Source organism: Kogia breviceps, chromosome 18 (assembly GCF_026419965.1).
Source record: "Kogia breviceps isolate mKogBre1 chromosome 18, mKogBre1 haplotype 1, whole genome shotgun sequence".
NCBI lineage: Eukaryota > Metazoa > Chordata > Mammalia > Artiodactyla > Physeteridae > Kogia > Kogia breviceps.
Genome location: NC_081327.1, coordinates 7,941,029 through 7,956,919, shown reverse-complemented (window position 1 = coordinate 7,956,919; position 15,891 = coordinate 7,941,029). Strand labels below are relative to the sequence as shown.

General features: G+C 44.1%; 1 protein-coding gene across 1 annotated transcript in view; it reads left to right on the top strand.

The window, feature by feature from the left end:
• Nucleotides 1-15,891, top strand: part of ARHGAP35 (Rho GTPase activating protein 35) — a 119,778-nt gene that overhangs the window by 48,502 nt on the left and 55,385 nt on the right. Inside the window, exon 3 of the mRNA XM_059045447.2 lies at nt 10,647-10,791. Coding sequence (XP_058901430.1) covers nt 10,647-10,791 — 145 coding nt within the window. The remainder of the gene's footprint in view (nt 1-10,646; nt 10,792-15,891) is intronic.

Here is a 15,891-nt window from a genome sequence, read left to right as displayed (position 1 = left end):
TGTGGAAAATAAAGCTTTTAAAACACATTCCCAAACAAGCTGTGCTTTAAAGAGTAGGCTCAGCAGAGAGCAGCTGGTTACAGTGAGCCTCTGAGATAGCCACCTCCGTGCTGGTAATGAGTGCCTCCTAACCTAGAGCTGCCTCACGCTGGGTTGCTGGGTCAGCATGCAAGAAGTGATCGACTTCCCGTCTATCTTGGTTATGTGGGCCACACCTCTCCTAGTCAAATAAAAATGATACCTCTGGCCCAAGAGCAGTAGCGTGCCAGAAGTCATTTAGGAGTATCCTTTGGAAAGAGTGAGTAAAAGGTGAAATTGTCTTTTCCTGCCTTGGAAAATGGTGCCTTGAAATGAGCATAGCTGCTTTGTCATCCTAGTGCAGAGATCAACAAAGTTTTCATTCTGTTCCTGGCTGGAGCAAACCTCCTATTAAAATTTGCTGCCGGGCTTCCCTGGTGGTGCAGTGGTTGAGAATCGGACTGCCGATGCAGGGGACACGGGTTCGTGCCCCGGTCCGGGAAGATCCCACGTGCCGCGGAGCAACTAAGCCCGTGAGCCATGGCCGCCGAGCCTGCGCGTCCGGAGCCTGTGCTCTGCAACGGGAGAGGCCACGACAGTGAGAGGGCCGCGTACCGCAAAAAAAAAAAAAAAAAATTTGCTGCCGTTAAGAAGTCAGACTGACACTTGTTCACTGGAAAAGCAAGGTACCATGGGGCAGAGAATGCCAAGCCAGCCCTTAACATGGGGGATTTGGCCTTCGATTTTTATTGGCATGACAAAGCAGTACAGTATTTATTTGAAGTGAGGAGAGAGCCATTTGGTCACGGGAAACACACTTAGTTCCTCCTGCATGCCACACACCACTGGGGAAATGGCACAGACCCTTCTTGCCCAGACCTTAGCACCCAGTTGAGGCAGCAAGACCTACACAGCTTCTGAAAATAGGTGGTCTGCCTAAAAGGGTGAGGGGAGGGGGTCTGTGTGGGGCAGAGCAGACATCCTGTGCTGGGGGTGGTTAAGGTAGTGCAGTGTGTGGGGATCAGGAGCTCTGGGAACCAGGGGGCCTAAGTCAAAACCCAGTTCCTCCTCTTCCTTACTGGGCCTTTGGGCACTTGATTCACCTCTCCACGTCCCTTCTGCAAAAGGGGCAAACTTAGTAGCACCTTTCTCATATGGTGTGAGAGATGGAATGAGATTGTGCCTGTAAAACACTGAGCATAGTGCATGCTGGATAAGCATCAGTTATTATTATTTAACTTGACCTTGAAGAATGAGTAGAATTGAAGAAGTGGTGTGAGGTAGGGAAAGGCTTGAAGGTGAAAATATGTATTCAAGGACAGGAGAAAACTGGTCTGGTCTAGCTGAGAGCTTGAGGGACCAACATTGTCCCTCCCTTTTGTATAAGTTTTAACCCTGTGTGTTACTTAGCTGCTTTCTCCGCCCTTACCCTAGCGACAGCCCTAACAACAACCAAAAAAGCTATGCTCTGGGTACCTGTGTGATGTGGAGAAAGAGAAATTTCTCAGCGCCCTTGGCTAATATGCTAGATTAGCTCCTTACTGTAAAATTAGAGTTGGAGTGAGGGAATGGCTTTCATTTCTACTAATGAAAATGCAAACTGTAAAGCAGCTGACTCTCATTCTGGGTCCTTTTCCCAGCTGAACCATTTAGTAACCCACCCTCATAGTGGGAGCCTTCCGCACTCAGCTGAATGAAATTGAAAATCTACGCTTGCACTTCAGTGGGGTCCATGAATAGATGCTTTGTCTGTAAAGAGTTGTCGTTGCACATGGTCTCTGTCTCCCAGTGCCATGCGTTTGCAAAGATGAGATCAGGACCAGCAGGGTCTTATTTTAAAGCCAAAAAACAGGCTGGGGTGCCTTGCTCCACACAATGTGCTGTTTGGGCAAGCTCAAATTGCTGAATTCGTTGTGCTTGACCACAGATTTAGAGAAGACATTACTGGCTATTTTACCCTTCTATCTGATGTGCTCTTATTTTGTGTTTTTTGTGTGTTTTTTTTAAAGACAAAAACAATGATAAAGAAAATCTTTCACTCACTCTAGCTACCACATGACAAGACAACCTATTGAAAAGCAAGCCAATTCAATCATGCATTGTTTGGTCTATAAGGCACCAAGTAACCAGTTTGACAGTTTGTGTCTCCCCCCCCCCCCCCCCCAGTGAATTGGCTTATTTCATTGGATTCAGTGAATTGGCTAGTTGTTGTGGCTTTGTGTGGACACAGCTCACATTTTGTGAGGCCTAGAACAGAGTTAAAGTTTCTAGTGTGAATTAAAACCAGCTGGGGAATTGGACTGCTCGCTCCACAGGGAGGGATGTTGCATTTTGACAAGCTGAATGGTATGAAATATGAGCTCATTGTAACCTGCTCGGCAAAGACTCTCAGTGTGTGCTTCAGAAAAGGCTAGCCCTGCCCCATGAGCTCTAAGTCTTAAAAGTGGGGTAGGGGCGCTGACTTGACCTTGGATTTTCTGATTCTCGAAAGAATTTTATCTCTTAAAAGAAGTACTCTTGGGGCTTCCCTGGTGGTGCAGTGGTTGGGAGTCTGCCTGCCAGGGCAGGGGACACGGGTTCGAGCCCTGGTCTGGGAGGATCCCACATGCCGCGGAGCAGCTGGGCCCATGAGCCACAGCTACTGAGCCTGCGCGTCTAGAGCCTGTGCTCTGCAAAGAGAGAGGCCGCGATAGTGAGAGGCCCGCGCACCGCAATGAAGAGTGGCCCCCACTCGCTGCAAGTAGAGAAAGCCCTTGCACAGAAACGAAGATCCAACACAGCCAAAAATAATAAATAAATAAATAAATTTTTTTTTTTTTTTTTAAAAAGAAGTACTCTTGCTCCAAAGCACATGTTCATTCATTCTTTTAGGAAGGAAACATTCAGCTCCACGCACGGACATTTCCTGAGCACTTGTATGCCTGGTGTTGTGCTTCGTATCTTATGTGTGGTAGTTGCGTTCATCTAGTTTACTGTAACAGAGAATGATAGATTTTATACATGTATTTATGTGCATTTTGAATGTTGCCGGAGTGGAGGTACAGGGTGCTAAGGAATTGTATAACAAGGAGTTTTACCCTCACCTAGGATAGCTGGGAAAGCTCCCAGAGGAAGTGATATATAAAGCTGAGACTTAAAGGGTGAAGCAGGCAAAGTCAGTGAAGATGGAGGCTTCCTGGGTCGAGCTTTTGAGAAAACAGTGTGGAACTTGGAGCTGAAAAAAATGTGGCATGTGCTAAGACTTGAAAGAGACCTAGAGTGGCTACTGTAGAGGGTGAGGGAGAACTGGGCAGAATAACAGAGAGCTACGGATCCCGTGTGAAAGATTTTGTACTTTCCTGCATTTATTGAATACCTACTGTATGCCAGGTACAGTAACAGGCATTTTCACATCAATTTTTCATCTCTTTCTCTTAACAATCTTAAGGAAGTGATTTTTAAAAATCCTGGTTTTAGAGATGAGGAAACTGAGTCTCAGTGCCCCCAAATTAGTGTAGTTTACTGAGTGGAGGAGTTAAGATTTTGGAACCCCAGTCTTCTGACTTCTGCTTCCAGTGGGTTTTTAGAGTCCCGTCTCCAAGAAGGATGGTAATATTCAATAACCAGGCACACAGTTGGAGGGCTCAAGCCAGTCAATTTGTTCATTTTAGACAGAGGACCTTGGTTATTATCTAAAAACATCTATTTCCCCACACTGCCCCCTAAGAACAGCATGGTGCTCTTTGTTTCTAGCTTCAGTGTCTACTTGAGTAGAGGACAAAAAAGGCATGGAGACACTGAAATAGCAACTGGAACTTTGAGAAATTGTTTTGAACTGGTGTCACTCGGTTCTCAGTTTATTTTAAGCCCAAAGAACTGCTGTAGTTTGTTTTTGGTGACAAAAATAGGCTATCTTTAACTATCTGCTTTAGCTTAGAGCACACCTGTTCTTTAAAAAAAATAAAAAATAAAAAATTACAATAGGCAACCCAAATCTATTTTTCAAAGAACAGAGAATTGCTCTGATCTTCACTGGGCCAACTTTGTTCTCCTCTACCACCTAGTGATACTGAAATATCTTTGTAGGAACTCAGATTATTTCAGCTCGAGTCAGGGATCACCTCTACTTCCATAGAGAAAGGCCTTCTGAATACGTTTTATACAGTATTTGAGAGGAGGCTAGCAGGTAAAAACTGACCCCCACAGCTCTGGAAAGTCCAGATTCAGTGGGTGTTGAACCAGGCAGGAATGTTTATAAACATTTCCTGGAACTGGTGGACCCTCCTCCCTGCTTAGCCCCCTACTGCATTGGCCATTCAGCCTGAGAAGGCAACAGGGATTGACCCAGATTCATGCCTTTATAGGGCAAAAAGCTATGGTCTCAATTTATTTGGTGCCTATGAGGGGATGACATGCCTTTCTTTTCCCACTATGCAAGAGGGAGGGTTAGGGGTGCTGGGAGACTTCGTGCTACTTCCTGGTTCATCCCTAAATAAAGATGCTCCAAGTTGGAGAGTGATCGGGTCACATTACTAACTGCCAGCTTGAAGGAGACAAGGCTAAGCATTTGTGCTTTCATAATAGACTTTGCCAGTCAGAACAGATCCATCCCCGGGTTTTCTCTTGAACTTGGGCTTAGATTTTTTTAGAGCCAGAAGGGGGAGCACCAGTCAGCCAAGAAGACATGTGGGGCATATGAGTGAGTAACTTAACTGAAAAGGTCCTTTTGAAGCTGTGTTGGAAATGGGAGAGAATCATCACCAAACAGAAAGCTGTAATGTTGAATAGCGAATGCAAGAAAACACTCTGGGGGAAACCTAGAGTAATGTAGTTTATGGAATCTTTTGGTTTTTCTACGATTCCTACCAGTTACAGTTAGTTCAGGGTGTGTCACTATACAACTTGGCAAACCATGTGTGTGACCCTCTAGGGCTTTGCTTATATCAGTTTCACTCTCAAGAGGGAGAATTGCCCCATTCAGAGGACACTGTCCCTGTTCCAGACTACATTCTGTATATGGCATTCCTCCTTAAAAACAAAAACGCAGACCGGATTCTGTTTTTTATTTGCTCTACTAGGTATGTTACCAAGCATTTAAAAGGCTGTGCTAGGAGGTACAACTCCAGTGACCACGTTTTCTGACCCTAAAATCTGGATAAGTAATTTGACATGGATAAGGGTATTTATGGAGACGGGGAGAGAATATTTGAAGTTGGCAGTTTAGGATCACTGAATAGCTGTACCTGCTGTTTCCATAGAAGATAGAATATTCTTTATCCAGAAAGCGTGGCTGACCTCTCCATTGAGGCTGTGGGAGACTTTTTTTTCTTTGTGGCTCAGTTGGTGTTTATCTGATATCTAGATCACCTTTGCTTGCTGTAGACGTATGTCTTCTCTAATACCCATTAGATTGTAAGTTCATTGAGGGTGAGAGACGACTTTGGTATTAGTTCTGCTGCTAGTCTGTTAGGTGACTTTGGGTATAATTCATTAAAAAGGAAAGATGCTTAGATTACTGCACACTGGAAACTTAGCCCATTCGGAGAATGGTCATATGTGTATGTAGATGACTGTCCCTTGTTCATTGCTCACAGAGTGATACAGGGAATTCGTGACCTCATCTGTTTTTTTAAAACAGAGTCTGTGACATACTACTGTCAGTATGAACATGACGTCTGAACCTCACCTCACATCCTAATAAGAGCAAGAACAATGTTAGAAGATGAAAAAAGTACTCTGGTACCCACAGAGAAGGTCATCATCTCAGCTAAACTTGAAAACAATATAAAGAAACATTGGCCTTGTACATTATTGGAAACTGTTTTTGTTCAGGAAATTTATTGAGTGTCAATTGCACATCAGGCTCTGGAACCCAGTCATTTTACAGGCTGATAGAAGGGGTCCTTCTCTTGGCTGTTACTTATTCTTTGGCTGGCATTCTAATCATTTTCTTGCCCTGTGGAGTTGGAGGAGCTGTGGAGTGGGCATACTGTCCCATAAGCAGGAGTTTCCCCTTTATGCCCTTTTCTTGTTTCAGAAAGGCCAAGAGGCCAGAGGCAAATTCCAATCACCATTTCTCCCCAGTGCAACACTGGCATAAGCTATTGGTTTATTTCTTTGTTTCCTTTGCCACCTGGTTAGTATCAAGACTAAGAATCAGGCATGTTTTTAAGGAAACTGTGAAGTAAAGAACAATGGACTATGTTATTTATTCAAAAAATATCTATCCAGAGGACAAGGTGAAGATGATTTGAGCTGACCCAGTCCTTTATGTCAGCGGTGTGTTTCATCATGGAGATAGTTCATGTAGGGGAAGGAACATGGGGCTTTGACATTCATACATCACTGTCCTCTGAATCCTGGCTCTCTCAGTGCTGGGTGTGAATCTATCTGAGCCTTTGTTTTCTCATCTATAAAATGGGGTCAATAACCCTTACCTCGAAGGGTGGTTGTGAGGTTTCAGATAACTGGGCAGAGCACCTAGCACAGTGTGTCTAGCACATGGCCACTCGTGATTAATCACAATTATTTTCCATTTTGGACCCAGTCGGACTCTAAACTTAGACGTGCAGATGTGTAGTTTGTTCTCAGGGCTTGGTTTCCTCCGGCTAGATGCTCTCTTCAGTTCAGCCTGCTAATGAGTGAGCCCAGAAGAAGATAGATGTCGGGATGGTGTTACTTCCTTCTCTCCAAGGACCTGCTGCTGAGAGTGCTCCACTGACTCCCTCCTGAGTGGCACATAGCTGACCTGGGACTGAGACATCTGGCAGGCCACTCAGAAGAATGGCATTTCCATCTCGACGTGTGCCCAGTAACCCTTCAGATGCCTGAGGTGTTGCTTGTTAGGTCAACAATCCGGTCCACTTCTTGGCATGCACCACACAGTCAGATTTCCTTCCTAGGAAGGGTTAGAATTAGTTGTGCAAGAATCCCTGCCTGATTTTGTGACACCCTAGAGAGCCTTCAGTTATTTCAAGGAAGTATTTTGACATTCTGTAAAGCAGAGTTTGTTTAAATCTTAGAGAGAATGAGAATGAATATCCCTGTCATTCAACACGGGAGTTGATGCCGTTGCCACAGCTTACTCTCTGTTTTCTAAGTTGAAGTGCTGAACTAGGTTAGATCTTATTAGACTCCGAGGTGAGAGGGGATAAGAGCAACTCTCTGGGACTTCCCTGGTGGCGCAGTGGTTAAGAATCCGCCTGCTGCCAATGCAGGAGACACGGGTTCGAGCCCTGGTCCGGGAAGATCTCACATGCCACGGAGCAACTAAGCCCGTGCGCCACAACTACTGAACCCACCCCCCCCACCGCTGCGCACTTATAGCCCGTGCTCCGCAGCAAGAGAAGCCACCGCAGTGAGAAGCCCGCGTACCCCAACAAAGAACAGCCCCTGCTCACCGCAACTAGAGAAAGCCCGCACGCAGCGACGAAGACCCAGTGCAGCCAAAAATAAAATAAATTAAAAATCTTCTTGTAAGTTACCTTAAAAAAAAAAAAAAGAGCAGCTCTCTAATTTAGCCTTCCATCTGACAGCAGAATCTCCTTGGCAATGAGTATGGCAGGTAGGTTGCAGCCTCTGCTTCAGATACTTACAGAGCAGCCCTTTCCTTTTTAAACAGCTGGGGTTTTTTTTGTTTTTTAAATTTCTCTGGCCAAAATTGCCTCTTTGCCTTCCTCTTATCTCTCCCAACGTGACTATACAAAATCATCTGCTCTCTTTTCATGAGATAGTCCTGTAGCTATTTGAAATAGCTGTCATCAGGCCGCATTCTTCCCTTGCCCAGCTTAAAGATCCCTGGTATTTTATGTGAGTCTTTACCTTTAGAAGTTCTTCAGATTGTCAGTGTACCCTTAATCATTTATTTAATCATCCATTTATTTATTCCGCATGTCCCAAGAACTTTCAGAGGAAGGTAATGAACCATAGTGGTGAAGAATGCAGGTTTTGTAGTCAGAACTGACTTGGGCAAGTCACTGAATTTTTCTGGGATTCAGCTTCTTCATCTGTAAAATGGAGTTTTAACACCCGTATCTACAGATCTGTTGTGAATCTGGAATGAAATAATACATATAAAGAATTTAAGCAAGGATCCGGTGCTTAGTAAGTATTCAGTTGATGGAGGCTAAATTTTCTAGCTAACTTAGACTGATAGAACACACTTCATCATCTTGCTCTGGTATTGAGAGGGTGGAGGAAGTATGAGATTAAAACTTATTGTCTGTTTACTAGAACTATGGTCAGAAGGCATTATAGTGATTGGAAGTAGCTTCCTGGCAGCTCTCTTATTAAAGTTCCATTTTTTTAAAATTCCATAACAGCAATTTATTTGGAAGCTTCAAGGTTTTATTGAAGAACAATGTTATTGTTACGTTAGGTGTGGGGTTTTTTTTGTTTTTTTTTTTTAGCGGTACGCGGGCCTCTCACTGTTGTGGCCTCTCCTCCCGTTGCGGAGCACAGGCTCCGGACGCGCAGGCTCAGTAGTTGTGGCTCATGGGCCCAGCCGCTCCGCGGCACGCGGGGTCCTCCCGGACCGGGGCACGAACCCGTGTCCCCTGCATCGGCAGGCGGACTCGCAACCACTGCGCCACCAGGGAAGCCCCTGTTATGTTAGTTTTGACTGGCAAATGCTGCCTGGTTGGGGTTGGCCAAAAGAACGTCGCTTAAATCCGGTTGGTCTTCCTTGTGTGTTCAGATTCTTCAGCAGTTTAAATGGTATGGCATTTTTACGGGAGCCTCACTTGATGCATTGGTACCGGTTGCTACAGTGCGTAACAATGGAAAACACTCAGCCCTTCTCACGTTGTTGAGCAACTACTGCGCTCTAGGCACTGAAGCACTTCCAGTACATCATATCGTTTCACCCTCAGGACCACCTCGAGAGGAGGGTACTGTCCCCAAGGTGCTAAATTACTTGACCAAAGTCACAGAACTTCTCAGTCAGGATTCAAACCCAGGTCTGTTAGATTTGAAAGCTTAAATTCTTTATGTTGTACTTCATGTAAGTAGAAGATGCTAAGGAGAGTCTAGATTGGTTAAATTATTTCGTGTGAAGATAAATCATAAATTTGCTTTTCCATACGTCTTTGGTAAAAAGTGTGAAATCAGAGCCTGTTTGCCTCAGGCAGTCTATACAGGGGAGAGAGCAGCAGCCGCTCCCTGTAGCCTGAGAGGCTGTGTCACTGGTTTTACCAGGAGCAGGCATATTGCAGTGACAGGCTTTGTGGAGTGCATGTTCTTCTCTGGGACCCTCGGATCCATTCCCATTGCATTACAGTCCTCCATACCAGATCAGTTAGCGGGCTGTGTGAGGACTGGATCATCTTTGCCTTTGGGTTGTCATTTCAGATAGTGTCAACCAGCAGTCCAGACATGGCCTCGTTCCTTCTTTCACATACAGTTTATTCTCAGCTGGTTTTTTTTTTTTTTTTTTTTTGCCACTTGTTTGCACAGGAAGTCCTCAGCAAATTTCAGACTAAACAGGAAGTGATTTGTTCTCATATAAAGGGGGTACCAAAAGCAATGAGGATGAGCAGGATAAGGAAAGGGAATGGTTGACCCTGACCTTGAAGCTAGTTAGTTAGCTGTCCTCTTTAGTGGATTTTATGCAGAGATCTCTAAATACTTTTACGTTTTAAGCTGGGCATATTTGTAAATAAACCTGCCCTTTACCTTGATTCTATTTGGTTATCCTCCTCTTTAGTAGGTATTTTAACAGAATCCCAAAATTTTAGGTGTATTTCTGTAGCTTTAGGAAATTTACCATTGGTTTAGAGCATTTTTTCCTCCTCATGTGATGTTCAAAATAACAGGATTGAACAATTTTGGAGCAGAATATCTCAGTAATGTTTATGAGCTTGGGCTTTGGAGACAGACCCTCCTGGGTTGGAATCCCCGCACTGTCACTTGTTAGTTGTGTCATGTGAGACATTTTTCCTTGGTAAAATGGAATGCCATAAGGTTTAATAGAAAGAGTATCTGGGACTTGGCTTGGTACATAGCAGCTCTCAAGCAGTCGTTGCTGCTGCTGCTGCTCCTGCTACGTGAGGAAGGTGACTGCTAGGAAGGACAAGACAAAGAGTTATCTTATTTGTCACGTCTGATTAGTTGGTTTGACCCTCTCCTAATGCACAAGCCATTGGGAATTAACCCCAGGCTGATGGATCAAAGGGAATTCTTCTCTTGGGCTTTCAGCAGAATGCATGCTCTCTTTTCTCGAAGGAGGAAATTATTAGTTTTCAATTCCACTTTTTCAATCTTTTGAAAAGATTTCAGCCATCCTTCAGTGTATAATATCTATTATCTATATGGAATGTTTGGAAAGTTTCCTGTTTACTCCATTGTACCCCTGATAAAGGATGTTGGACAGTCATCTCATTGTTATTAAATAAACATGGCCTGCTTCTTATAAACACCTTTGTTCTGATAATGCAGTTTCACACCCAAGGTGTGACTATGTGGCAGCTTGCCGGCATCTTGTGTGACACTTGGAGGAATGAGATGAGTAAGTGGGTCTCTTTATCCTGCTTGGAGTCTTTCTAACAGTTTCCACACCACTGAGAGTTCCCCTTTGGAAGCCTTCTGATGTTTGAGTTGTTATGTTGAGAATCACTTCGTTTTTGTGCTTTCTTTTTTCTTTTCCTGGACAGAAACCAAAGCCCAAACCCCGGCCATCCATCACAAAGGCGACCTGGGAGAGTAACTATTTTGGGGTGCCCTTAACAACCGTGGTGACTCCGGAGAAACCGATTCCTGTATTTATTGAGCGATGTATTGAGTACATTGAGGCCACAGGTAAGTGTTACCTCAGAGCCGATTACAGCTTTTTTCACTGTTTACAGGGCGCTGTCTAGAGGGCTAAGCCATCTGGAGATTCTGGAATTATTTCTTGTTTCCGTGAGATGCTTTCTGGGAAGGAGCTGAGTAACCCTGACAGCTGCCAGGCTTGTGGCTCCTCCATCTTCATGTGGTTTTGAGGCTGTCGTGCAGGATGTGTTAGGCCTTTCGGCGTGTGGGAGCTGTGGCTGGTTAGAATACCTTTTCTGTGCTCCTGCGGCTCGCTGTCGTAGCATGCAGCCTGTTTGTCCGCTACAGGTCTCTCAGCAGGGGAAGGGTTTTATTTATCAGTGACTTCAGCGCTGTACTGGACCCAAATGGTAACACGTTTTGGTTTAATAAAAGGAATGTGTAGATGGCCATCGATCGGGTGCCTGAAATTCATATATTGATAGAATTTTTTTCCTGCAGTAAAAAACCAGCTGAGATGCTTAGATATCATCTAGTCAAGCAGTTGCATTTCAATTCCATTGGCAACTTGGTGTTATCACAAAGGCCGACTGTCTTAAAATTTTCTGTATTGCTCTTGAAATGTTAAAATTTTACCTGTGTTAAAAACATTTATTTTGTTCATTTAGAGCTCCCATAACGTGTCTCCTTGGCATTTCTTTTTCTTTTCTTTTTTTTCCTTTTTGGCCATGCCGCATGGCTTGTGTGGGATCTTAGTTCCCTGACCAGGGATTGAACCCAGGCCCCGGCAGTGGCAGCTCAGAGTCCTAACCACTGGACTGCCAGGGAATTCCCATCCTTGGCATTTCTTTTGTAACCCCTGGAGCTTCCAGTTTCATGTCATTGTTTCCCTTGATTTTCTCCTGGATACTTGCAAAGCTGATGAGCTTTGAGGAGGTGGTATAGTGGGCACATGGTTATGTGGACCCTTGAGCATTAAGAGGTGAGCTCAAGGATATAGGCTGCTACTAATTTGAAACCAAGGTAGGGATTATAACCTCCCTATGTGTTCTTTCTAATTCCGGTATTACCTGCAGTGATATTAAGTATTGTGTGGTGTGGACAGCCTACCAAGCTCTGCTAATAATTTCAGCAGTATCATGTTAAGCTGAGTGGTGGTGTTCATATTTACTCAGGATGTGCCAAATCAAGGGAAATGGGTTTCAAATTGAAGCTCTCTAAAGACTCTGTAGTTATTTCCAGGGTTTTCTCAGTAGCACACCAGGATTGAATCACAGTTAAGCACTTGGCATAATCATAGCAGATCTGTAGTTTGTTTAGACCATCTGTACCCAAAGCCTTTTGTCAGTGTCCATCTTCTTGACATTGGTTTTATATCAGTTTCTTCCTGGCACCTCTGCCTTGGGCAAGGAGGAAATCTTCAGGAAGCAAATTTGAGTGATTCAAGCCTCTCCTTGTTGACCTAGCACTTCAGAGAGATAGTTTATATCATTTGGGGGGGCCCCTAACTTTAATTTGAAGTGATTTCAGATTTATAGGAAAGTTGCCAAAATTTTAAGTTGTAAGAAATTGAAAGTTACAATTCCCAGGTTCCTTAAATGTTAACATTTTACCACATTCCCTGTATCGTGTGTGTGTGTGTGTGTGTGTGTGTGTGTGTGTGTGTGTATCTTTTTTTCTGAAATGTTTGGAAGTTGCAGATATGATGCACCTTTACTTCTAACTACTTCAGTGGGTATTTACTAAAAACATTCCTTTTATGTAAGCACCATGCAGTTATCAAAATTAAGACATTAACATTGACCCAGAACTAACCTATCTAATCTGTAGACGTTTTCATTTCATCATTGGTCACATTACCATCCTTTAATAGCAAAAGACAAAATTTGTTTTGGTCCAGGAGCTAATCTCAGACCACATTAAATGGTACATGAAATTATCAAGTCTCTTTAGTCTCCTTTAATTAGAACAGTTCAGTTTATCTGTTTTTCATGATCTTGATAATTTTTAAAAAATACAGGTCAGTTATTTTGTAGGAGGTTCCTCAACTTGGATTTTTTTTTAACGTCTCTTCATGATTAGGTCCATGTTTGCACTTGTGGCAGTAACAGCAGGGAAGCGAGGCTGTGTCCTCGGTGCATCGTACCAATCGGCATGTGTTGTCAGCTCGTCCCGTCACTGGAGATTTTCTTTTTGATCCCTTGATTAAGGTGGTGGTGTCTGCCAAGCTTCTCCACTGTAAAGCTACTCTTCCCCCATTGTGTGAATAAGTATTTTGTAGGGAAATGCTTTCAGACTGTAAGTATCTGTTTTCTCCTAATATTTTCACCCACTAGTTTTAGCATCCATTGATGATTCTTCCCTGAGACAATGATCACCCTAATTCCTTCTTCACTTATTAGTTCGGGTTCTCCTGTCAGGGTGAGCTGCCCTTTTCAGTGCGCTCCTTGACTGGCTCACCTGTGGTAGCACCAAATGCCTGAATTTTCCCCGCACGCCCTCTCGCTGAGCACATCTGTGGGCTTGATCTGTCACACCCACCTTGCTTCTCTGACTCTTAGACTGTGATTAGCTTTTAATTATGTCCACTGTCTCTCTTCTACCTGTGCTTCTACAGGTGTTCTTCTACCTGTGAATCCTTTCAGGTGCGAAGACCTCTTCAGCCCTACCCCCAGTTCACCACCAGCCACTCCTGAGCTGCTGCTTCTCTTAAAGCTCTGTTAGATTGCACCACTGCTCAGCCTGACACCCAAAAGCTTGGAACTTCAGGGTCCTCTCTGACTCATCTAATCCGTTCCCAAGTGTGTCGCTGTCCTTTGTCATCTCTTGGCTCTGTCTCCTCCACTTCATTTCCACTGCCCCACTGTCACCCTCCTTCTCAGTCCATCCTGATTACGTGGCATTTCCTCTACTATAAACCCCTCTTCTTGCTTCCTCACTGCCTACCAGATGCCGGCGCACTCTTGACCCCTCCCTCCTATGTGCACTGCTGCAGTACTGTTATGCTGTGGTTGTCTGCCTGCCTTCTCTCCCTCCCTCCGACCCTCCCTCCCCATTCTTCCTGTTTTATACTACCACAGGCATTAATTTTTAAATTGTTTTACAAGAATACATACCATGTATTAGAAGGATATGGCCAAAGCAGGATTTCTTTGTGTTTCTCTGTTTTGCGTATACCCTTCGTGTGGTTTGAAATGTGTCCCACGTTCCTCCTTGCCTCTGGAACTTGTGCTCATTCTTCAGGACTCTTCCACCCCCAGCAGCACTTGGAATGTAACCTTCCTGGTAGTTCTTCCCGGCACATTTCAATCCTGAGAACAGGATTCTCTGTTCCCCTTGTCTCGGAGAACCTGGCACACAATACACATCAGTGGTTGATGGAATGATGGGGTTTCAACCTGGAATACCTTAACTCCATTGTTTCCTTCTCCTTTTAAATTCTGGTCATATACTTCCCCTCATTGGCATTAGTTTGTACTCTTATAGAATTTCAGGAAAATAATTAGATGTGGTATCTGTGAGCTTAATGTGTATGTCGGGGGCAGTTGTCTTTTGTGTACTCAGTTTCCTAAAAGAACTTGTTTTCCTCTCCATAAAATTAAAGGATGTTCATTGTAGAAATTCAACAAAAGGCAAAAACTGAAAAAGAATTTAAAGATGCATTATCTTCCACTTAATGAAAACCACTGTTGATATTTTGATGTATTTCCTTATAGTCTTATTTCTCTGCATGTGTATAGGTTTTTAGTTTTATGTAATTCATAATATATGGTATTATAGTTCTCAAAAAAATTTTAGCATAACTCAGATGAGGCTAAAGAGCCCTGAGTTTACGAGCTTACCTACCGCAGTTTTCCTGCAGAAAAAAGAACTCAGTAACTAAGAGTTATGTTGGAGGACCATTTTTTGAGAACCATTACTTTTTAAACCAGACATTATTTTGTGAGCATGTTCCCCTGTCGTTAAATACTCTGTGAAAATAATGACTTCTAATTGCTGTACAATGTTCCATTAAATGGCTGTATCACAGGTCATTTAACCATTCGCCGTTCTTAGGCCCCTGTAGCATTTTCTCCTGATGTACTTAAAATAAAACAGATTCACTAAGAGAGGCATTTGGGAAGAGTGATACAGAGCTTCAGGTCTGCAATTAGACCGCATTTGGAATCCTTGTTCTGCCATTTGCTCATCTGTAAACTGAGGGTGATGACAGGACCTGCCTGCTTGGGCTGCCAGGGTTCAGGGGGACTTGCACGTCGGGCGCCGAGTGTGGCGCCTGGCACGCGGAAGGAAGTGCTCAGTGCCTGCGGGTGGTCGCGGTTAGCTTCACCCGTGGTACAGTCGGCCTTCCTTCCTGTTGCCGGTCAGTCTTTACCGAGTTATGACCTTTTTTTTTTCTCCCTAACTTTTAAATTTGAAAGTGGTCAAATCCATTGAAAGAGTACTACAGTAATCACCCAGTATTCACCAGTAGTTAACTTTTTGCCACATTTGCTCTTTCTCCCCACAATTTGTATTGTTGTAAACCATTTGAAAGTGAGCTGCAGACACCATGTCACTTTACTTCTAAGAATCTCAGCATATATCCCTAAGCTTCAGGACTTTCTCCTCTATAACTACAATAACGTTATCACTTTTAAGAATATTAGCATTAATTCAAGAGCATTTCGTATAGATCTATGTTTAAATGTACTCAGTTGACTTAAAACTGTCTCTTATAGCTGAGTCTTTTGTTCTAGGATCCAATCAATATTCACAGTGCATTTAGCTATTGCCTCCTTAGTCCCTTGCAGTCGAGAGCAGTTCTCTCTGCCTTTTTTTTTTGGCGATGACCTTTTTTGAAGAGTCTAGACAGTTGTCGCATAGATTGTGCCCCTGTGTGGCGCGCCGTCTGTGCCTCTCCAGCGCCCTCAGCCCCCTTCTCACGCCGCCCGTAGCCACCTCCTCACGCGGCTCCTGTCTGAGCCGAGGGCTGGTGCTGCACGCACGGTGCCCAGGGCAGCGGGACTGCTGCCTCCCTCCCTGGACACAGCACGTCTGTGAATTGGGCGTCGGGACTCTGAGCTTCTGGTGACTGGCTGAGTGAATTAGCCAGTCAGCTGTTTTCCCCGGCTCTGGCTGCTTTCTCCTGAACTGGTGCTTTTCTTG